The sequence below is a fragment of the Barbus barbus genome (assembly GCF_936440315.1).
Source record: "Barbus barbus genome assembly, chromosome: 26".
In the NCBI taxonomy this organism is placed as follows: Eukaryota; Metazoa; Chordata; class Actinopteri; order Cypriniformes; family Cyprinidae; genus Barbus; species Barbus barbus.
In genome coordinates this window covers 26,143,761-26,167,910 of record NC_136754.1, presented here as the reverse complement: position 1 = coordinate 26,167,910, position 24,150 = coordinate 26,143,761, and the positions used below count along the sequence as shown (strand labels likewise).

General features: G+C 38.1%; 1 protein-coding gene across 3 annotated transcripts; it reads left to right on the top strand.

Moving 5' to 3' along the window:
• The first annotated feature begins 2,907 nt into the window (after window positions 1–2,907).
• On the top strand, window positions 2,908–22,802 carry LOC306845668 (dual specificity protein phosphatase CDC14AB-like). Of its 3 annotated transcripts, XM_079378594.1 has the most exons (15): window positions 2,908–3,307; window positions 3,670–3,760; window positions 3,875–3,950; window positions 6,242–6,334; window positions 6,533–6,612; window positions 7,622–7,688; window positions 8,296–8,358; window positions 13,009–13,096; window positions 13,227–13,457; window positions 16,496–16,634; window positions 16,725–16,890; window positions 16,970–17,067; window positions 17,975–18,103; window positions 18,205–18,586; window positions 22,242–22,802. In XM_079378594.1, the coding sequence occupies exons 1-15, from the start codon at window positions 3,271–3,273 to the stop codon at window positions 22,269–22,271; spliced, it is 1,770 nt and encodes a 589-aa protein (XP_079234720.1). In that variant the 5' UTR covers window positions 2,908–3,270; the 3' UTR covers window positions 22,272–22,802. The 3 variants fall into 3 exon arrangements, with proteins under 3 accessions (XP_079234720.1, XP_079234721.1, XP_079234719.1); XM_079378595.1 differs by lacking the exon at window positions 18,205–18,586; XM_079378593.1 differs by lacking the exon at window positions 22,242–22,802 and having other exon boundaries at window positions 18,205–18,865.
• Window positions 22,803–24,150: the final 1,348 nt, after the last annotated feature.

Sequence of the window (24,150 nt, the reverse complement as noted above, 5' to 3'; positions counted from 1 at the left end):
TTCAAATGAATGGGTTAAGATGACAACAGATGATGAGGTCTGACTGTGTGAGATGAAGCAGGGATGGGTCGAGTGTACTATATCTGTACTGAAGGAGGATATTCATACATGTGTTGTGTTTGGTCTGGATGCTTAGACGATTGTTTGACCCATTACTCGTTTAATATCACTCCACTGATGCATTTCTGTGCAATGACATTTTGCCTAAAGGACACACAAGTAATTAGTGTATTAGCATTATTAGATCAGCATTGTGTTTATAACAACTTAAAACCTATCTCTTCATTTTTTAGTACATTTTAACTAACTTTCTAATTATGAAAATGATGCCGTTAAAATGCTGCTCAAAACTTAATGATAAATCATTTAATGATTAGAATCTATTACAAATGACTTTACATCACATTTTAGTATAAGAATAATTGGACATATTTTAGTATAAAAATTATCTGACACATTATGTGGATATTCAGAAATAAACAACATATTATAAACAAAAACTGGGTGTTGTGCGCTGCTTTTAAATTTATTTGTAGATTTAATTTCAGTTTAATTTGAGTAAATTCAAAAAAATTTCCAACATTTCTTGAATTTCACGTTTTTTAGGTTTACAGTTTTCCATCTACAATCCCAATTCCAGAAAAGTTGAGACGTTTTGTAAACTGCAATAAAATCAAGAATCTGTGATTTGGTCATTCCAATTGACAAAAGTATAAAGAAAAGATTTCCAAAGGTTTCACGGACCAACGAAAATGTATTTTGTAAATATGAACAAATTTTGATTTTGATGGCTGCAACACACTGCAAAAAAGTTGGGACAGAGGCAAAATTAAAGTGAAAAGGCTATAGAATATCCACATAATCTGTTTTGAAACAGTTCACAGTAAGCAGGTGAATCGGTAATAGGTCAGGGTCTCATGTTTGGGTATAAAAGGAGCATCTCAGTCTTTGCCAGCAAACCTGGATCATGGCTCATCACTTTGTGCCAAATTTCATGAGAGTAGTGTCAAACAAATTAAAATTCACATTTTGCAATGCAAAATCACAGAGAATTGAGGACTTTCACCAACTACCACATATAATAATATGAAAAGATTCAGGGAATACAGAGGAATCTCAGTCTGTGTAGGGTAAGGCAGGAAAGCTCAAATAGCCACATGGGCTCAGGTGAGTTAACACAGTCTGCCGCTGCATCTAGAAATGCAACTTGAAAATCTGTTACTCTAGGAGAAAGCTATACATCAATTCTATGCAGCGATGCTGCCGGGTTCTCTGGGCCAGAGCTCATCTCAGATAGTCAAAAAGACAGTGAAAATGTCTGCTGTGGTAAGATGAGTCCACATTTCAATGTGTTTCTGAGAAAAATGATGTTGCGTTCAAAGTCCCAAAGACCAAAGGGACCATCCAGACTTTCATTAGCGACAGAAGCAAAAACAAATGTCTGTCATGGTATGGGGGTGCTGAAGAGAAACGGCATGAGTGACTGGCATAGGTGTGAAGGTATACATTGGGATCGTACAGAGACATATACTGCCATCTAGATGATGTATTTCATGGGAAGTCCATGGTTATTATATCAGGCCAGCTCTAATTCTGCATGTGCTACAACAGTGTGGTTTCGTAGAGACAGAGTGAAATCCCTCGCCACTTTATAGTAACAGAGATTGACAGAGAACAATACGAATGTGTCACAGAAGTCGTATCACAAGCCCAGTCAGAGCAAGAATTCAGCAGTGACATTCCCACCTCTTTGAGTAACCAAAACCCTCGGCCAGCACCGGAGCCGCTGAGCTGTAACCCGAGGCCGTCACTTGAGCCGCTCTTACCTGTGCTTCGTAGCTCTTTGGCAGGTGGAGCTTCGAGGCGTTCTGGAGAAATGCAGCTTCTTTCTTCTGTTCTGTGACTCGAGGAACGTTCCAGCTGCCTCTGGTTTATATGAGGGAGAACAGGAGGACGTGATTCTTCATCAGCAATATCCTCTTCCTCCCTTTACGGACCTCAATGAAGGCATGTCCCATGTGTCGGCCTGGAGGGGACACTGGCGCTTCAAGCGCAGACGCCCGGTCATGGTGCCACCAACAGCCTGGATAACACACATCTCAGGTAAATCTATCTATCTATCTATCTATCTATCTATCTATCTATCTATCTATCTATCTATCTATCTATCTATCTATCTATCTGGCAGTCTATCTATTTGGCAGTCTATATATCAATTCACTTTAAATAATAAACTATGTACTGTACAGGCTTTATGTTTATACATGTCGGTCAGCATGGTTAATGAAGCTGATATGTGCTCTGATGCACAAGCAGAGGGCTGCTGGTGTTTGAGGCTGTAGCTGTATGTGAGCTGACTCAAGCCTGATCATATTAAGAGTTTTAGAGCTGAAGCACCTCAGCTGCACGTGTGGCCACTGATGCTGAGAGGTCAGCTGACACAGCAAACACACCTCAGCTCTGTCATTTAAACAATAAAAAAATCATTTCACAGTAGCATGGCAGCGATAGCATTGACTGACTGACTGCATCATAACAAATATTCATCACAAATAATCCTGCATCATGAATAATGCAATTATGCTACATAAATGTTTATGACCCACTTTAAAGTAGACATAATGTTAACTTTAACACTGAAGAATGCTTACAAAGCATGTCTTTACCTGTCTATGACACAAACATTTATGCAAAATACCAATCATTTCACGGGTAATAAAAAATAAACATTTTCTGGGAGATGTGCCCAATTCTTTTCAACAAAGTTGGATGCAAAAATGACATGATTTATTTCTGTCCATTTCTGTTGCTGGATGTATAACAAAATAATCCAAAATATCATCATAGCAGGCTTGCGTCTCGAACTCTGATTGGTCGAATTTAACCCCTCCTTAGCAACGCGCATTTGTGTGGGGTGGCACGTGGTTGCTATGCAATGTCCCTTTAACTTTTACCATGAAGTTTATAGCGATGGAAACTCTGGCACAGCAAAAGATATATGAAAACTGAAGGACACGAACATATGTGACTCAGCTGTTGGAAAATACCATGTTTTTAAGTCACTTTGCGTTCGGAAGAGATTTAGAGGATTTGCCGTCTATATTCGACACACGAGAGCTTATGGGACACACTGTGTTTACTTCTGTGTAAATGACGGATTTCATTTTATATACATTCATTTTCAAACTTAAGGAGCATAACAAAACCCTTTGGAACGAAACGAAACGCGTGGAAATATTTTAACATCCTAAAGTTTCAGTATTTAATAAAATGGGAGAGCTGCTCGGAGCATCTGAGTTTATCAAAGGTAATAACTTAAAAATAGGTTTTTCTAATCTGCTTAATCCATGTGTAGATGTCTTATTTCATCACTCTGCAGGCTAATACATTTTTTTGAATGTATTAAAACTATCATAACAGATCGTGTACATTCATCAATGGAATAAAATACAGTATATATGGTTTAAAGTGGCTTGCCATGTTGAATGTGCATTAACTAATAGGCTATGCTAATGTAATAAATGTGTTAATGTTACAAATGAAATTAATTGTACCTTATATTTATCTTCAGAATGTAGTCCAATGATCTAAAATAGAGCAGATATAGATGTGATTGACCATCATTTAGCTACTTTATGACTCAATGTATACTGTTGTGTTTTCTTTCAGATCGTCTGTATTTTGCTACTCTCAGAAGCAAACCCAAAAGCACAGCAAACACACATTTCTTCTGCACTGATGATGAATTTATTTATGAAAAGTGAGTCCTCGGGTTTCAGCACACTTAACTATTCAAGTTTGGATTGTTATAGCTCATATTTGATTGTTATACTTCATGACAATTGGTGATTTTATGGTTAATTTCTGTCACAAGCTTTTATGCAGATTTTGGGCCTCTCAATCTGGCAATGCTGTACAGGTACTGCTGCAAACTGAACAAAAAACTAAAGGTAAGATTGTATTCTTTGAATCAAATGGCTCCATGTTTGCGTTGTTCATATAACTTACTGATCAAATATATTATCTTTGAACTGATTCTTAATCACTGAGAAGAGCATAGTTAGTAAAGTAATTTGGTTGGCTAAAAACAAAACAAAGCAAACAAAACTAAAAGTGAATTGCTGAACCAAGTTTTAGTTTTCAAAAAAAAAAAAAAAAAAAAAATGGTGAAACACTTTGATATACATATGAATATATGAATCTTAGATAATAGATATTTGAAAATACCTTTCCTGGAAAATCCTCTGCAAATATAGGTAGGTTAAGTCTGGGCCCAGCATTACAAAGTGAATGGAAATGACCCTTAATGGCTCAGTTTAGTAAAACCTTAATATGTGGTCACAACTGTCCACCATCAGCCATCATATTTATAATGCTCGTGTCTAGAGATTTGTTTGCTAGTCTGTATAATGAGGCAGACGCAGTTCCTGCAGTGAGCAGGAGAGGTCTGTATAATGATGGGACAGAAGTTTCTGGCATGAATGATTGAATTTCAGTGACTGTCTGTGTTCCTGGAGCTGACAGATTTAAGTTGTATGGCTCATGTTCAAGGTATTTCTCTGCAGTGTGTGTGTGTGTGTGTGTGTTTATAATGTGAAGTGAGTTGAAAAAGTATTTGAATATCTAAGAAAAGTCTGTGAAAGATCCAGTGTACTGTTAGGTATATTTTTTTTGCAGGTGTTTTACCTGCATTTTGAATTATGTATTGATTTGTGTTGTGGAAAATTTAAGGAAATGTCTGTAAATTTAACAGAAAAGCTGCTGGTAATTTTGTGTTTGGAGAAAATAGTGCTAGGTTTTTCTATTCTTGTCTTCCAGTGTAAGCCGCACATAAAAAAAAAACAATTTTTCTTTATGATTTGTTTGTTTATTTATTTGGATCCCCATTAACTATGCCCTCAAGCATTGCTAGTCTTCCTGGGGTCCCCACAACACTTAACATTCATACATTATCACATACATTTTACATTACATACATACAGTTTATTGAGTTATAGTAATGGTACAAATTATGGTAGAGCTTTTCTCAGAACTAAAATAACTTGCCTTGTTTAAGTTTTAACCATGGTTTGGTGAATTTTAGTGTATCAAATCAGTTGCCCTAGCAGAGAGATCCTAAAAGTCTTTTAGCCTTTGCTTTCATTTTGAGCAATATAACATTGTTTTATAGTTTTAAACCTAATTTGTTAATCTTTCTTTAAAATAGATAACACTGGCTTTAGTATTGTGTTTCCTAATGCAGTGACTTTCATACATTTTAAAGTCTGGTGTAAATGTCTAAATACTTTTTTGGGGGCCATTCTATGTAGTGTCATTTGCCCTGCTTTCTTTGGCCCTGAATCTTTGTATGAACAATTACCCATTTTTATTAAATGGCTAAATAACAACAAAACTCCAAATTGGCTTCAATCTAATTAAATGTAATAAAAGGTATTAAAGGAACAGTTAACCAAAATATTAAAATTCTGTCATCAATTACTCACTAATGTCGTTGCAAACCTGACTTTAATATGTCTGACATATTTTTATAGGCCAACATCAAAGTTAGCATTAACCTGGTTCCCTCCACAAAAACCCAACAGTATTTTTCCATTAGCTTTTGGATTACTGCAGAAAATAAACTCTGTTACCAACAAAAGTTGTTGATTCTTAAATATTTTGTTCATCATGATAATCTTTGCAAATGCAAATGTTGCAAAAACCCACTGACTTCAGGATGATTGAAGCTGATTGGTTGAGCAATCTGAACTTTAAAATAAATGACCAAAAAGCAAAAAAAAAAAACCCCATTGACTTCAGGACGATTGAAGCTGTTATGGCTTACAAAAATAAGTGATCCCCCCAGCAGTCTACAGACAGAATGTCCTACACATTTCAATACATGGAAAGAAACTTACATAGAGACACCATGAAAGTACCACACCAACAGTCCATATGGATCATGCACTATGTTCCTTTGCTTTCTGAAACAGCTGGTATAGAGTTCTCAAACAATACAGTATTTTCTGTGAGGGACAGAATTAAAGTTAGGTTATTATTCACCAAATATCTGTTTTTCATTTATTCATTTTAAATATGTGTATGTTCAAACTGTGCACATTATTGGTGCAAATAATGTATAAAAGTTATACAGGTCTAGAACAAGCGAGGACAAACAACTGATGACAGATTTTTCATTTATTGAATGAAATATCCCTTTAACCAGCACAGCTCTGAAAATGTGTGTTGCATATGTCTACAGTCTTTCACACTGTCCAGAAAGCGCATCATCCATTACACCAGTTACGACCAACGAAAGAGAGCCAATGCAGCCTTCCTCATCGGTGCTTATGCTGTGAGTCCAGCTCTTTGACCTTAGAAGATGATCATTTTGTTGATTTTAACCATCACGTTCTAGGGTTTGAGAGACCACAGACAATAAGAACAAACTGATTATGAACAGTGAAAAACAACAGCTATGTAGACCCAGCTGACCTCGTTTTAGAGCCTCTCTGAGAATTTTTTAGTCATGACGTCTCGCCTCTGTATGCAGGTAATCTATTTAAAAAGAACTCCAGAGGAGGTGTACCAGGCCCTGATTTCTGGAACCAATGTGTCATACCTGCCCTTCAGGTGAGAAGCTGCTCACACGATCTGACACAAGCATCACAATCTGATCTAAACACGTGTTATCATGCTACTCATACCTCATTACTATATATCACTACTGTTCAAAAGTTTGTGTCATTAGATAACAATATTATTAATAATAATCATATTTTGAGATATATTAAAACCTTTATTCTGCATGAATGCATTAAACTAATCAAAAGTGACAGTAAAGATTTTAAATAGTAAAAAAAAAAAAAAACTACTTCAAAATGCTGTTCATTTGAACTTTCTGTTCATCAAAGGATCCAGTAAGATTTACATGGATTCCACATAAATATTACACAGCAAAAACGGTTTTCAATATTGATAATACCTCATCAAGGCTCTATTTATTTAATCAGAATTACAGTAAACAAATAAGTTCACTAATTTTGTGAAATGTGAGAAATACTGCAAGCAGAGTTCTGTTATCACTAGAATATTGCACTGCTGGAACAGGCTCTCAGCCAATCAGATTCGAGAACCAGAAAATTGTATAAAAAATTATCTTACTGATACCAAACTTTGGAATGGTAGTGTAGGAAATTTTGAGGAAGCACTGCAAACACACACACACACACACACACACACACACACACACACGTTGGTTTTTGTGGTTTATGGGGACTCTCCATAGGCGTAATGGTTTTTATACTGAACAAACTGTGTGTGCTATTGCCCTACACCAACCCTACACCTAAACTTAGCCCTCACAGGAGATATTGTGCATTTTTAGATTTTCCAAAAAAACACCATTTAGTATGTTTTTTAAGCCTTTTGAATTACGGGGACCTCATAAACCACCTTCATATTGTAATACCTCTGTCATACCCATGTCATTATACAAATTTGTGTCCTCATAAACCACATAAACATGCACACACACACACACACACACACCAGAGATATTTAATCATACATTCACAAAAAAAGAATTTTTTTTAATGAACATACTTTATCATCTATTTACTTTTTTTCTCTTACCATATAGAGATGCTGCATTTGGGAACTGCACATATGATTTAACCATATTAGACTGTTTACAAGGAATCCGCAAGGTACGTGTATTAAAGGGATCCATTTGCTATAAAAGTACCATCCGTTTTAACTATTAATATTTAGGAAGGTTAAAGTTTGTGACACTCTTAAACTTTTTTTGGATTAAAGCTGGACAGTGTACGTGCAATGCACTTTATCCCCAGATCATAAGCTTTTAGTCCAATTATCTGTCTATTCAATCTGACACGGGAGAAAGAACTGGCACAGGCACTGTCAGACAGATTACATGAAGTACATTAACACAATGTGATAACTGAATAACAGGAAGCACAAAACAAAGAAAATAGTTTGTGTGGGTGGAGAGTTTCATGGATGATATGCACTTGAAGGACAGTGAGATATTACACAACTTGGATGGCTGTACTTGTAACCGAAACATGATTTAGTGGGGTTGAAGAAAACCTTGGCAGTTTGTCTTTTTATGCATCAAGGATTTATCTAAAATGAGTTCATGCATAATAATCTCTTTTGAAGATGTTTCCTTAGAACCATTTACATTTCTGTTATTCCCAGAATAACATAAACCCAAATTATTATAATTTTTTAAATTTATTTAATGAAATGTCAAATCTCATGATGAATTATTCTTAATTAACTTTCTCTTAGGCCTTGCAGCACGGGTTCTTTGACTTTGAGAATTTTGATGTTGAAGAATATGAACATTATGAGGTATCACCTTTTTATATATTAATTTTGATTAATGTCAATATTAATATTCTTGATTCTCATACTCATTCTCATGAATGATAATATATTTCAATGTGATTTCTGTCAATTTGATAGATAACAAATATTGTATTTACCTACTTTAGAAACATTCCAGTGGAAGATTGCTAATAGGGATTATAAATGAAAAGGGGAGACAATTACATTTTAAAGAATCCGTGTGAAAACAAACTTGGAAAGATGTGAGAATGTGGCAAGAGAAAAACAGATTCTTAATTAATTCAGTGAATTATCCATGGAACATATCACAAATTAAATTGGGAGAGCAGACCACAAATGTGCAGTATATATTGTCTTTTTTCATATTGTTACAAAGGAAAACAGAAAATATTTAGGAGGAAAAGATATTAATCTCCTGCTGTCTGAAAATAGAACATGAAGGAAAATGTTGTTTATTCAGTCAAACCGACGGATAAGGAGTCAGGGTTCGTACAAGGTGCTTACAGTGCTTGAAGTACTTGAATTTGACTAAATCCTGGAAAACCCTTGAAAACAGCCATATTTTTGAGAAGGTACTAGAAAAGTACTTTCATTTTTAAAAAGCAGCATATATGAAATTAGTTCATTTTTTTTTTTCGATTAAACAATCTCTTGAGTTTTAGACAACCTGGTCTCATAAAAATACGTACCTCTGTGCACTTTCTGTGCGACACCGTTTTACGTACCTTACTGCACGTTTCGCCGCGGTTTCAAAGAGAAATGTCCACTGAGTGGCGCTAAAACACAGGTTAAATACGTGAACCCTGTCACGTTTTTATTATGTTGATATAGGTACGTATTGCTGTGTTTTTATTATGTTGCTACAGGTACTGCGGCGGTTCAGAATTCAAATATCCGGGGTCTGTCCCTAAAAGTTAATGCTCTATCGTGTTGGAAATATGCCCTACGCCAAACCCAACCCTAAACCTACCCGATACTGTTAACAAATGCAAAACTGGTATAAAAACACATTTGTTGATGCAACCTTGCCATTTCAACTTCCTTATATGCAGATTTGAATTGTTTTGTCGAACCATAGTTACACGGGATTCGAACAAACTTTCCTTCTATGAAAACCCATAGATACGAGGCTGGATATGTGCGATGCTAACATTCAAAAGCATTAGTTTTCAAATCTCCCAGCATATTAATATAGTTTTGAAGTCGTAACATGATGTTCTTAAAGTAATTGTGCGAAAAATACACTTTATTAATCAAAACTCTGTAAATTTGTGTGAAAAGGAGTAAAAGGTGTCAGAGTTTTACTGCCTCTAGTGTTTGTTTCTTTAGGAAACTGAAACTGCAGTAATATGTAGTTATTGGTACGTATTTCGTGTCTCGCTAAAAAGTGCACCCATGCACGTAAATGCCATGAGACTAGGTTGGTTTTAGACTTAAAATAGACTTAGTCTATTTGTATTACTATAAATATCAGATTACTCAATCAAAATAATCAGTAGATTACTTGATTACCAAAATAATAATTAGTTACAGCACTAGATTAGTTACAAAATACTACTGCGTTGTTTTGCTTTGTGTGATTAAAAGACAAATAATTTGTCATAAAAAAATTCTTAAAAATAGTAGTGAAATATTGTCTCGTTCTAGTGAACCAAGTATCTGTATTTTGTCTCATCTCGTGAGCTAAGTGTATTGTCACGCCCCTAGTGTCGATAAGCAGTAATATAGCTCCAGTGTTGGGGAAGCTACTCTGAAACTGTAGTTTGACAAGCTACAAGCTACTCGTAAGTTAAAGTAGTTAAACTACAGTCAAGCTACCCTTTTGGAAAAGTAGTTAGCTACACTACAAGTTACTATCAAAAAGTAGCTAGCTACATTGAAACTACTTTTAATTTTTTTGAACAACGTATATTATAAATAACTGAATAAATGTCTGAGGAATGTTTTAAGTAAAATATTTAGTGTTTAAAACAATGCAATACAATTATGATTTCTGTTTAATTATGGTTTTATTACACACAACACTCAAATATCTCAAATAGACTGTTACAAAAAGTGTAACCTTTACTTGTTTCTTTGAGAGACATGAACTTGGACAAATAAGGCCATGGGTAATTAACGTTAGTTGTTTCTCCATCCTCCAAATCTGCCGCCACGTCTTGCTCCATCATGGATAAAATGGGTGTGTCAACCCACTTCTGTACGTCAGTGAACTGTTAGCCGCAAGATGCGTGATTAAACAACAGGTGGCGGTAATGGCAAAAAATGAGTTTGTAATCTAACAAGAAGAATACAGGTCCTTCTCAAAAAATTAGCATATTGTGATAAAGTTCATTATTTTCTGTAATGTACTGATAAACATTAGACTTTAATATATTTTAGATTCATTACAACACAACTGAAGTAGTTCAAGCCTTTTATTGTTTTAATATTGATGATTTTGGCATACAGCTCATGAAAACCCAAAATTCCTATCTCAAAAAATTAGCATATTTCATCCGACCAATATAAGAAAAGTGTTTTTAATACAAAAAAAGTCAACCTTCAAATAATTATGTTCAGTTATGCATTCAATACTTGGTCGGGAATCCTTTTGCAGAAATGACTGCTTCAATGCGGCGTGGCATGGAGGCAATCAGCCTGTGGCACTGCTGAGGTGTTATGGAGGCCCAGGATGCTTCGATAGCGGCCTTAAGCTCATCCAGAGTGTTGGGTCTTGCGTCTCTCAACTTTCTCTTCACAATATCCCACAGATTCTCTATGGGGTTCAGGTCAGGAGAGTTGGCAGGCCAATTGAGCACAGTAATACCATGGTCAGTAAACCATTTACCAGTGGTTTTGGCACTGTGAGCAGGTGCCAGGTCGTGCTGAAAAATGAAATCTTCATCTCCATAAAGCTTTTCAGCAGATGGAAGCATGAAGTGCTCCAAAATCTCCTGATAGCAAGCTGCATTGACCCTGCCCTTGATAAAACACAGTGGACCAACACCAGCATCACTGACTGTGGGTACTTGACACTGGACTTCAGGCATTTTGGCATTTCCCCCTCCCCAGTCTTCCTCCAGACTCTGGCACCTTGATTTCCGAATGACATGCAAAATTTGCTTTCATCCGAAAAAAAGTACTTTGGACCACTGAGCAACAGTCCAGTGCTGCTTCTCTGTAGCCCAGGTCAGGCGCTTCTGCCGCTGTTTCTGGTTCAAAAGTGGCTTGACCTGGGGAATGCGGCACCTGTAGCCCATTTCCTGCACACGCCTGTACACGGTGGCTCTGGATGTTTCTACTCCAGACTCAGTCCACTGCTTCCGCAGGTCCCCCAAGGTCTGGAATCGGTCCTTCTCCACAATCTTCCTCAGGGTCCGGTCACCTCTTCTCGTTGTGCTGCGTTTTCTGCCACACTTTTTCCTTCCCACAGACTTCCCACTGAGGTGCCTTGATACAGCACTCTGGGAACAGCCTATTCGTTCAGAAATTTCTTTCTGTGTCTTACCCTCTTGCTTGAGGGTGTCAATGATGGCCTTCTGGACAGCAGTCAGGTCGGCAGTCTTACCCATGATTGCGGTTTTGAGTAATGAACCAGGCTGGGAGTTTTTAAAAGCCTCCGGAATCTTTTGCAGGTGTTTAGAGTTAATTAGTTGATTCAGATGATTAGGTTAATAGCTCGTTTAGAGAACCTTTTCATGATATGCTAATTTTTTGAGATAGGAATTTTGGGTTTTCATGAGCTGTATGCCAAAATCATCAATATTAAAACAATAAAAGGCTTGAACTACTTCAGTTGTGTTGTAATGAATCTAAAATATATGAAAGTCTAATGTTTATCAGTACATTACAGAAAATAATGAACTTTATCACAATATGCTAATTTTTTGAGAAGAACCTGTATGCTTGCATCGCGCTGATTCGCGCAGGCTCGACAAAACGCAATGTAGCTTTTGCTCGCGCTACACCGCTACTTGCTGCAAAAAGTAGTTAGCTACTGGAAAAGCTACACTGTTTAAAAAGCAACTGAGCTACTGCCAAGCTACTGAAAAATGTAGTTAAGTTAGTAGCGTCGCTACTTGTAGTTAACTACTCCCCAACACTGTATAGCTCATAATTTTCCAAGTGTATGATATAGCAATCATATATTCATTAAAAAACAGTTTAAATAAGGAAGCGATAACTTTGCCATAGTATCCTTTCAAATGTAAACGTTTCCACAATCATTGCATGCTTTTGTGCTGCACTTTATTTGTTCCAATTTGTTTTATTAGTTTATTAGAATTTTAAAAATAATAATAATATTGTTTGATAAGGCAGATCTCCGATTTTAGTCCTTGAAAACCAAAAAAGTAATGCTTGAAAAGTCCTTGAAAGTCCTGCAATTTCATGTTGTAATTTATGTACAAACCCTGATTGTTTGTAGTGCAGCCTTATGATTTGAAATTATTTGTTCTTTTGAGTGGAGCTTCCCCAAACCAGAAGAGCTTCTCATAATTTAAAACGCAGGACACTCGCTAGGAAAATGATGCTGTCCTACTGTAAATAATTAAATGCAATAAAGCATCTACAAAACTCAACACATGTAATTTATTTTCATTAGTTGTTAACATGTATGTTTTTGATGAATTCAGATGTTTTAGCATGTCTTCTCACCTTTTGCATTACAAGCGTGTAGAAAATGGTGATTTTAACTGGATTGTGCCAGGAAAGTTGTTGGCCTTCAGTGGACCTCATCCCAAGAGCAAAATAGAGAGCGGTAAGCTGGCACATTAGATCCAGAGCTAAAAGCTTCTGCCCCAACAAATACTAGAATCTAGTAGTTATTGGATCAATGCTTTGGTAATTGTTCTTCACTTCTGAACTGATGATTGTTTTGGCTCTTTCAGGTTATCCTCTCCACGCTCCAGAAGCGTACTTCTCCTACTTCCGCCAGCACAATGTCACAGATGTTGTGCGACTGAACAAGAAGATTTACGAAGGTCGGCGCTTCACAGATGCCGGGTTTGAACATCACGACTTGTTCTTTGTAGATGGCACCACACCTAGTGATCTCCTCACAAGACGCTTCCTGCACATCTGTGAGAGTGCCAAGGGTGCCGTAGCTGTCCACTGCAAGGGTGAGACACTTTCTAGATTTATGAAGAAATTGCATCTTTCTTTTTATTTGCATCTGGAGTAAGGTGCACTATTGCATAAATAAAAAGTGTAAAGGAGACATTGTATGATCTTGCAAATTATTGTGAAATTATATTGCAGGACCCAGACTTTATGTTGCAAGTGAACCTGTATTTTAATGCAGTCTGGGTCAAATTTGATGCATTTGATGTCACTTTCAAACCAAGCAGATTTCTGTTGGTCAGTGTGGCAAATTCGTGTTAACTTAAAACTTTTTTACCCTCAGGTAAAACTTGTCAAATTCTGATTGGCATTAATAGATTTAATCAGCAATTAAAATTAATGTCTACACCTTATATCTGTAACATACTGGTCATCAGCTGATTTTAGGCATTTTTAATGGTGTCAGTCTATATTGCAGTTTTATTTGGTCATGATTATATCCCCTATTTTAAAATTTTTTCACCTACCACTCAAAGTACATCTTTAAAAACACTATTATTATTTCATCGATACACATCGTAAGGTGATGGCTGAATTCATTTTTGCATTTAAAAGTGCTTGATTTTAGTTTTTAGTAGTTTATTTAGTTTCTCCTGCATCTACAAATATCTTTTGATGCTACGCTAGGGCACATCAACAGTGATATTACCTGGGGTCTCAGGGTGTTTCGGGTCTTTCGAATATCATACACCCTCGCACAGGAAACCCGACCAGGGTTGATCAGACCCCGGCCTGTGCCTTAACAGCAACCAACGGATCTGCCCTCTTTAGCCAAATCCACCTAGATGCTTTTTCAACTGCGTCTATCGTGGTGTTAATCGCTTTCCTCTGCCTCTCTCCTGTTATTCCGAGGGCTGTGCATACCCTGTACAGTGACTGGCCTGCAAAGCCCCGACTCCCAACCTCCACGGGCCAACACTTGGCTTTCCAGCCTTTTCTTTGGCAGTTGTTCCTCAGTTCCTCATACTTTGCTCTTTTCCGCTCAAAGGCCTCCTCCATCCACTCTTCCCATGGTACGGTGAGCTCAAGCATCAGAACGCTCTTTAGTGAGTCTGACCACAGCACAATGTCAGGCCGCAATGTAGTCTCTGTTATGTGGGGAGGAAACCTCAGCTGCTTTCCCAGGTCTACTTCCATCCTCCAGTCACGAGTAGTAGAAAGTAACCCAGCTGCCTTTTCATGTTCTCTAGTTGGTCTTTCTCCCTCTTTTACAAAGTGAATGGCATTCCTGCTCGGCCCTGTCCTCTGGCAGATGTTAAGAGTGTTGCTGATGGATTCTGCTATTGTCCTGAGGACCTGGTTGTGCCGCCACCAATAACGGCCATCAGTGAGAGCTCTTTTACAGCAACTCAGGATATGTTAGAGTATGCCAATTTCCTCACAAAGAGGGCAGGCCGGTTGTTCCTCTAGGCCCCAGCGATGCAAATTAGAAGGACTTGGGAGGACGTCATAGACTGCTCTGATAAGAAATTTGATACTCTGTGAACCCATTCTCCAGAGATCATTCCATGTAATCTTTCGCTCCATCACCTGCTCCCATCTGGTCCTGGCACCCTACTGTCTCATCGCTACTGCTCTGCTCATTCTCTCCTCCTCCACCTCTGCCCTGATTTCCCCTCCCTTGTTCTTTACCGAAACGTGGCACTTCAAGGCTTCCAAGGCCAGATCTTCCCTTAGCAACTGCTCCCACCAGCACTTTGTGTTGCAGCCGTGCCTCAGCTCCTTCCGCTGCTGCTTCTGCTCTCCACTTCCTTCCTGTTTTTACTTCCACTCTTGCTCCTATAACCTTTGGATCTGAGGATTCACGGTACTGCAACACTTCTCTCACTCGCACTACCTTAAACTCCTCCTCGATAGATTTCAGGGGGAGTCTCAGTTTGCAGGACCTCCCATACAGTGCAATACTACTGATATTTCTAGGTAAACCAAGCCATCTTCGCAAGAAAAGGTTAACTACCCTCTCCAATTTGATGATGGTTGAAATTGAGAACTCATATAGCAGCAGTGGCCAGAGGATTCTTGGTAATATGCCATGCTAGTAGACTCAAGCTTTAAACCGCACTGGAAGGCCACTCCTGTCAACTTTCTGCATCCATTGCTCACACTTCTCCCAGGTGTATCTTATTGCAGCTCTGTCCTTGAGTGCTGCATTGAAAAAGTTTCCAAGACTTTTTACAGGGTTTTCTGTTATAGTCAGGATTTGGATGTTCTCTATTGAGAATCTGAATTTTTCAGAGACTCCCCCTTCTTTAGCACTACAGATTTCGACTTTGCAGGCTTAAAGGACATCCTAGCCCACCCCATCAGCCTCTCCAGCCCCTTAAGTATCCACCTGGTACTGACTTTGTTGTAATCGTCAAGTCATCCATAAAAGCTTGTATAGGTGGTTGGTGGATTCCAGATCTAGATTTTGGGCCTCGGCACTCTGGCTCTGCAGATTTAACTAACATGCATTGCCAGGCTAAACAGGGTAAATAGTACAGCCTGTGATGATTCCAACCTCCAACCTGCACCAGTCCAATGTAGCTGGCCCTGTTAAAACTCTCAGGTGGAACTCATTATAATAGTCCATAATGAGCTTTGTAATGCCTACAGGAACATAATGCTTCTGCAGGGCATGCTCAACAACTTTATGGGGAATTGAGCCATAGGCATTTACCAGATCTAGCCACATCACCACTAAGTTACTGTTTGTTTCTCTTGCCTCCCTCTGCAGCTGTTTAAATTTAATTTTCAACAAAATAGTATAAATATGGTCGATTAATAGCCATAATATGACAACAATCATTGCTAACCAGAATTTTTGCATCTTTATTGATTTATGATGGTAAGTTACGCAACCCGTCAATGTTGGATCTGTCTTATTTATCTGGCTGTGACAGATTAATTAATGCCAAAATACTTTGAACAAAATAGATTTATTGCATGCATATTTTTCGATGGGAAGCATTTTCTGTTTAAAATATAGAAATAAATATTAAAATATATAATAAATATTTAGATTTTTAATTGTTATTTTCCCATTTTATTTGCACAGCTGGCCTTGGCAGGACAGGCACTCTGATAGGCTGTTACCTGATGAAGCATTATCATTTCACAGCACCTGAGGCCATTGCCTGGACACGAATCTGCAGACCGGGCTCCGTCATTGGACCACAGCAGCACTTTCTCGAACAGTAAGTCCAAAAATTCTAAAGACAGATTGGGGCACATAAGGACATAAAATGGTCTAGAGGTCTGTTTAGAAGCGCTTTTTTTCTCTTAAGGAAACAGCACAGTATGTGGGTGCAAGGTGATCTCCATCAGTCCAAGCAGAAGCAACTGCAGCTGAGGCAAAGCCGCCAACAGGAGAGAAACATGGCCCATCTCATATCCAGCGTGGACAACATGTCCATCGACAGCACCATTCTGAAGCCACCAAGTGTGGATGAGGTGAGCCGTCTGAGGAACTGAATCTACCAATCATATCTGAGTTCACACTGTTATTGACACAGTTTTTTTTACACTACAGAATGAGTTCAGAGAAGAGGACATGATTCCAACTCAAGGAGACAAACTACTAGCTCTAAAGGGCCAACGCCACCCCAGATCTACTGCTACAGTGCTTAGGTAGACCCTCATTTATACTAAATAAAGGATATAATTGTCATTAATATGGTCTCAACAGTCTCACCCATGTGAAAAAGAAGTGCACTTAAGTATACTTTTATAAAGTATACTTCACGAGTTCACACTTACATACATTTAGCACGAGTTATGTAATGCGTATTTGGCGACTATGGTAATACATAGTTGGCGTGCTGTCCTGGGGAAGGGCTCTGAGCTCGGGAATGGCCCGAACCCAGAGTATCCCCCCATAGTATGGTGAGAACTTAGTGATATTGGTGGAGAAGGGGTGGTGGAGGGATGCTGATAGACCGTCAAATGAGTAGAGGTATGTCAGCTATATTTATATCCGTGAGTTGATTGACTTGATTATGTGCCACTTGTGTTTAATTAGGCTAAGTATCTGACGTGCTCCTCCCAAACTTTGTTAATAAAACATAATTTCACGAGTTCACACATACATATATTTAGCACGAGTTATGTAATGCGTATTTGGCGAGTATGGTAATACGTAGTTGGCGTGCTGTCCTGGAGAAGGGCTCTGAGCTCGGGAATGGCCCGAACCCAGAGTATCCCCCAAAAAAGCAATGGGTGTAGGACAGCCGCCAGACTGAGATCCCCCCCAAAATACGCACTAGAGATCTGGCAGGAGCTAGTTATGAGGCGTGGCCTGTATTGCAGGGCCGGGGGAGCCTATGAGCTCTGAGGGAGCGTATTGGCATGCATGGTTAGGCCCCACCGGTCGCTGGTGAGAACTGCGTGGTTTAGTAAATAATTACTCATATTGAAGTACTGCACTGAAAAGAAACAAAAAAGCTTCCTTCCATCCATGAGGACATTCTGGAGCATATGCCTAAATAAATTATTATCTTTTAATAAACTTGCTCTGTTATTTGTCATTTTTTGGCAGTGGGATAAATCCAGCTCCAGGCACCATTTCCCCTCCCAAGTCTTCCAAAGCTCCTCTCTTCCTCTCCTCTTCCACTGCACCACGGAGACTAACAAGAAATCCTTTCTCCTCTGCCGGCAATCTAAAAAGGTACATTAATGTTTAGATACACTGCCTGAGTGATTTTTTTTTATCCAAGATCCTATTTATGCACCCAGACGTTTCTAACCCCGCTTTATGCACCTGCACAGCTTCAGTCCCCGTTTAGCCCATTCCCTCAGCAACCTTTACGATGACAACAACTTCAGTGACGATGACAACAGCACACCTCCTTCATCCTTCGCACCCTCCCCATCTCCTGCTCTATCACCCACACCTCCATCTGGCTTCAGCTTTGGGTACACCTCTACTGAGCCCCAACTTCCTCCCTCACATTTAAACTTCAATCAAGAGGCCAACACCAACCTCAACAGCCTTACTGGAGCTAATACGGTTAGCACTAATCACACAGTCAGGCCTATGAGCAGAACCGGCTATAGTCTGTTCTCCAGTGCTCCAACGAACCCCCGTAGAGGTCCGTTGCGAGGTGGACTAAGCAGGTTTCCAGGGCGCTACCTCAGCAGATCCATTCCAGTGAGTGACCATCTGGCCGCCTTTGTTGTCTCTGTGACACTTGATCTTCACTCACTACTTCTGCTGTTTTACTAACTTTCCTTCACTTTGTGTTTTTCCTCCAGTTTTTTTCTTGGTTCACTTACGGTTTCTCTGCAAGAGTATAATTGTGAGATTAATGTGAGATTTTTATAATCAGTGTTATTTCATAATTTAAAAAGAACAGCCCATGTAAAAAGGAAAATTGTCATCATTTTACCACCTCTTTGTCATTCCAAACACGAATGTGCTTTCTTCCATAAAAAAAAATAAAATAAAATTGCTCGTAAATACAAATTAAATCTGAGCTGCATCAGAAGCACAAATTTATAGCAAATAATGATTAATTTTGAGGTGGTCCTCGTATAAGAAGTAAAACTGAGCAAAGGTGTGGTAATTAACAGTTGTTCTGCAAATTTTGTGGCTGAAATCCAGTCATTTCAATAGAAATCAATGGGATTGTGTATTTTGTGCGAGGGCCGATTTTCATGTGAATTCACGTCATTGACCAACAAAAATATGCTTCGTTTGAAAGCTACTTCTGCGTTAGCTGAGCTTCATCTGCTACACTACTGACAGATTGACAGCACTTTTTGCCCACAAAATGTTGCCTCAATTTCATTAATGTAACCGCACCTCAAGTTGTGACAGTATTTTCATTTTTTAGAGTACATTTACACAACATTTGTACTAAAAGCAGAAAAGCTTTCCTTAGCATTTTTTGTTTAAGTTTTGCATATAGGCAACACAGTCAAAACAATCCGTTCACACAGATCTGTGAAAACGGCAAAAAACACTATCATTTTACTATCTGTTTTTAGTTGAAAACGTGTGTAAATGCCCTAGTGGTCATCGGATGCAAAATTCACTTTTACATGTTGTTTGAACATAAATGTGTTGGCAATGTTTGTACATATCCACCCTATAATGATAGACATCGCCCTGGTGTTTTTTTTTTTTAAATCCCTATAAATAATAATATCCCCATTCTCAAATCAACATCACACAGACCCAGGCCCCTCCCACGATTGTGGATTGACAGTAGTGTTTTACCTTAGACCTGTCATCAGTCCGTCATTGTTCCGATGCCGGAGCAGGGGCTCGTTCTTCGTACGTCGCTAACTCAGTTAGCTGGATTTGATTGTTGACGATTTGGCATGATCTTGGATCGTTTGGTTCTTCGACGCTCATCCCGGAGTTGCTGTCATAGCAACAGGTGCGCAAGCTTAAACCTGCTCGGGAGCAGGCTTATTTCATGTAAACAGGATTAGATCGCAGCTTTATAAGCGGAGGAGATAGGGAAGTCTGTCGCAGCCATGTCTTGCCCGTTTTTACGAGAGCAACCTGTTGCGGAAGGTGCGAGGATAATTCGCAGAGCTTTTAGAATTAATCGCGTTTTGCGACACAGAAAGGATCCATTAGCACAGCGCGATAGTGTACTTTTTGAAAGATATCGTTTTTCACGTGAGTGTGTCATTTACATAATAAACTTGTTAGAACCTCATATTAGAAGTTCTACTCGTCGGAGTCGGGCTTTAACCACAGCACAAACTGTGTGCATCGCGTTGAGATTCTTTGCGAGTGGCACTTTCATGTACACTATTGGGGATGCGGAGAACTTGGCCAAAAGTGCTGTCTGTCGTGCCATTCGTAAAGTTTACCTGGCGCTAAAGCAGTTTTTAGGTGTTTTTGTAGTCTTTCCAAGCCACTTAAGACCCCAAGTTGTAAAACAGAGCTATTTCGCTATTGCAGGTACATTCTACTTGTTAATGAAGATCGTATGAATATGACCACACTAGTAAATATAAATCGATTGGTATGAAAGATTAAAGTATGAAAATGTTTAATGTACATATACTGTCATAACTGATTGAAAACCTCTAACACAATCACTACTTACGCATTTAATTTGTCTGCAACTTTTTGCCAGCCCTCTCTCCTGGCTTTTGCAGCCTTTGAGGTGTTCCCTGTCATTTTTATTAAATTTTGGAACTCCCCATAGCCCTCCATCAAGAGTTCTTGTTCTGCCGCTGAGAAAAAGTGGGCGCGCTCTTTGGCCATTGTGGGCAACCAATAACAGCGTTGCTGATCAGTGTTTCTACTATCAATACATATCCCCTTTTAAACCAGCGCATGAACGCGCAATTATCTCAGATAAATCAATCCAGCGATAAACAGCAGGTGTGTTCGAAGAACCCAATTAGCCGGATCACGATTAGCACGATGAAATCATCTCGGATGTCTCATTTGATCTCGGATGTTTTAAGCAACGTACGAAGAACGAGCCCCAGATGTAGGCAAGAATGTCTCCTAAGTGATTGAGGTGTTCTGTTGTTGTATGTAATAATGAACATAGCAGGCGTCATTTACTCCCGACATCTGAGCCGCTGAAGATGCAGTGGATTACGTTTTTGAAGGGAATGCGTCCCCTGATCTACCTAAATGCATCTATGTTCGCGCAAATCATTCATGATCCTGCCTCACCTACAGAAAAAGGGAGTATAAGGTTCTTTTATGAATCTTTGCAAATTGCCTTTCCTAATAAAGTGCTAGTTAGCAAGTTCTGAGGCTAAAATAATCGGTCTCATGAGAACAGTTCGTCACCCCACGGAGGGGGCATTTAAAGATACATGCACTAAAACGGGTTGCTGTGTGCAGAGCTGTTTTTGGCAAAGGGTATTGTTTTACACTACCATTGAGAATTTCAACCAAAGTATGTTATAGACTTTTCATTAAGACCCTTAAGATTCATATCAACTTGTGGAAAATGGGCATCCGATGACCCCTTTAAGACTTAAACGGATAGTTCACCCAAAAATGAAAATTACCCCATTATTTACTCACCCTTAAGCCATCCTAGGTGTGTATATGACTTTATTCTTTCAGATGAATCCAATTGGAGTTATATTTAAAAACGTCCTGGCTCTTCCGAGCTTTATAATGGCAGTGGGTGGGTGTTATTTTTCAATAGTCCAAAAGAAGTCCAATAAAGCGCATCCATCCATAATAAAAAGTGCCTCACATGATTTGGGGGAGTCAGTTCGGGGGTGAATAAAGGCCTCCTGTAGCGAATCGATGTGTTTTTGTAAGAAAAATATCCATATTTAAAATTTTATAAACAGTAATCTCTAACTATCGTTCGCACGTTTACAATAGAATGCCGTTCCATATTATATTCCATCGAGTTCAATAAAAACAAATATGTTTGATATTTGAATGCCAATTGTAAAACACATTTTCATTTTTCATGTGTCAGGAATGACCTGAAAGTCTTTTAGTGTGTGATCCTCAGTTGTTTAGTGCCTGATGCCCAGTGTTTCTCTGTAACCATTTTCTAAGTTTGCAAATGTATGACGCATAAACTTGGTTTCACAGTGCTTAGATTAAGCCAGGATTAGGCTTTAGGTAAATTGGGACATTTAAGTAGTTTTTAAAATGTACCTTAGAAGATACATTATTGATGTGCATCTTGATGACATCTTGACAAACTGCTTTTAGATAAAACAGCTCAAATATGCATTTTAGGACTAGGCTTAAGCCTCATCTGTGAAATGGGTTTAGTGTATTCCACCCTTTAGTATATTTTGCACACATCTTTTATATAAATTTAGTAATTTCATTCTCTTTCTCTCCACAGTCCCTTCAGTCTGAATATGCCCAGTACTAAGGCTATGATTATACACTGATAGCCATCGCAGCTGACCACTTGACCATGGACAAATCATTCAGTCTCTCCTAAAAGCTGATAAACTGTTAAAAAAAATAATCACACTCTGGGCTTAAAGTGTTTTACATTTATAGTGTTTTAATTGAGAAAATAATTTCTAGAAGTCTGATGTATTATTCACAAATGTATTCAGTAATTGTTTTCTACATCCAAAATGGAACGTAACTGCTGGCAATTGTTTGTGACTAATTTTACACAAGGCAGCATTGTCTCACTTTTATTTTTTATTTTTTAGAAAGTCAGAATTCGAATGAAAATCTTAGCAGTTGTGCACGAGTGTGTGACAGTATGGGTGTGTTTACAAGAAATATACGTGTATATATGATCACATGATGCTGATTCAATTATGTTTAGTAATAGGATTGTACAGAAATCATGATTTTTAAAACATTTTGTACAGATAGTTGCAATTTTAACTGGAATATACTTTAGGTGGAATATACTTTAGATGCATTAAATCACTGTCCTTACACTGATCTCTTCATTTTTAAAGACTTGTGACATGGTGATTTATGATGTACAAAAGACTCATTTGAAAAAGATACACTGAAAACAGTAAATGGATGCAAAATATTAAAGTATAATTTAATTATATGAACAAATTGGAGGATATGAGGAAAATGTGAGCGGGTGTGGCTTGGAGTCTGATGAGTGAGCCAAATGGATAATGTTTGTTTGGAGAAACAGAAAGTAAAAAGGAATAGGCGGGATGGTTGATCAGTATCTTGGTTAGAAAACAGCCGTGGTGGGAATATCCAACAACAATATTGTGTTATTTCTCAATTTGCATGCTGAATGAGTGAAACACAACAGCAGCAAAATGAGTGGAGTGAAATGCATCACGTTTGCACTGTGGATTAATATTCTTAGTGTAATAACAGGTAAGAAGATCTCACACAGCTGTTAAATCAATGTTAACCTTCCACATTTCATTATTTTGACAGTACACATTTTTTTCCACAGGAAAAAAATTTACAATGGAATTAAATCCAAAAGAGCCAGTGATTCATGTTGGTAAAGATTTGAACCTGACTTGTAGAGTGAATCATTGTCCGGTTAATGTGACCTTCGTCTGGAGAGCAGCACTGGATAAATATATCGATGGAGAGGTTGACAATGAGCAGACTGTTTCCCGCCTCCTGATCAGGAACATCTCAGTCAAACACAGTGATACAGTTGTGTGCAAAGCCACCTGTCAGCAAAATCAACAAGAGAGAATGACAAACATACATATGTTCTGTAAGTAATGTTTCAGCTGTACTCCTAATTAGACAGTTATTAATTTATGGATATGGCAGGCTGTTGTAACATTAATACGTATTTTTAAACATCATTAACATTTATTTATCCACTAACCTACTCCTGTACTGACTAGCTATGCTGCTTGGTACATAAATATTCCAATAATGTATCTGTTTTTTGTTAATAGTATCTACCTAATTTCAGTGTTGCTTTTAATTACTTTTTTTAATTACTATTCAATTTCTTTATATTTCCAGTTACTAGTTAATGATTGCAGTCCTTACAAATAGCAGTTTTATACCAGTTGCGGATGTACTTTTAGATTGTAATGACTATTGTAAAGGGATAGTCCACCCCCAAAATAAAATTATTTCATAATTTCTCTGTCCGCATGCTGTCCCAGATGTACAGCTGTGCTCAAAATTAATCATACACTTGGTAAATATAATCAAAGCAATCTGTGAAATTAAATCTGCATCGTTAATCCTTTTGATATTTTATTTTCAAAATGACCAAAAATCTAACCTTTTATTGGAGAATACGAATTTAAATTTTTTTGTGATTTTGATGTTTGTTT

Excerpts from the sequence above, each read along its gene's own strand:
- LOC306845668 (XM_079378593.1), top strand. The coding sequence starts at position 3,271 with ATGGGAGAGCTGCTCGGAGCATCTGAGTTTATCAAAG. Across the intron at positions 7,689-8,295 it reads GTTTACAAGGAATCCGCAAG|GCCTTGCAGCACGGGTTCTT; the intron begins GTACGTGTATTA and ends ACTTTCTCTTAG. Across the intron at positions 8,359-13,008 it reads AAGAATATGAACATTATGAG|CGTGTAGAAAATGGTGATTT; the intron begins GTATCACCTTTT and ends TTGCATTACAAG.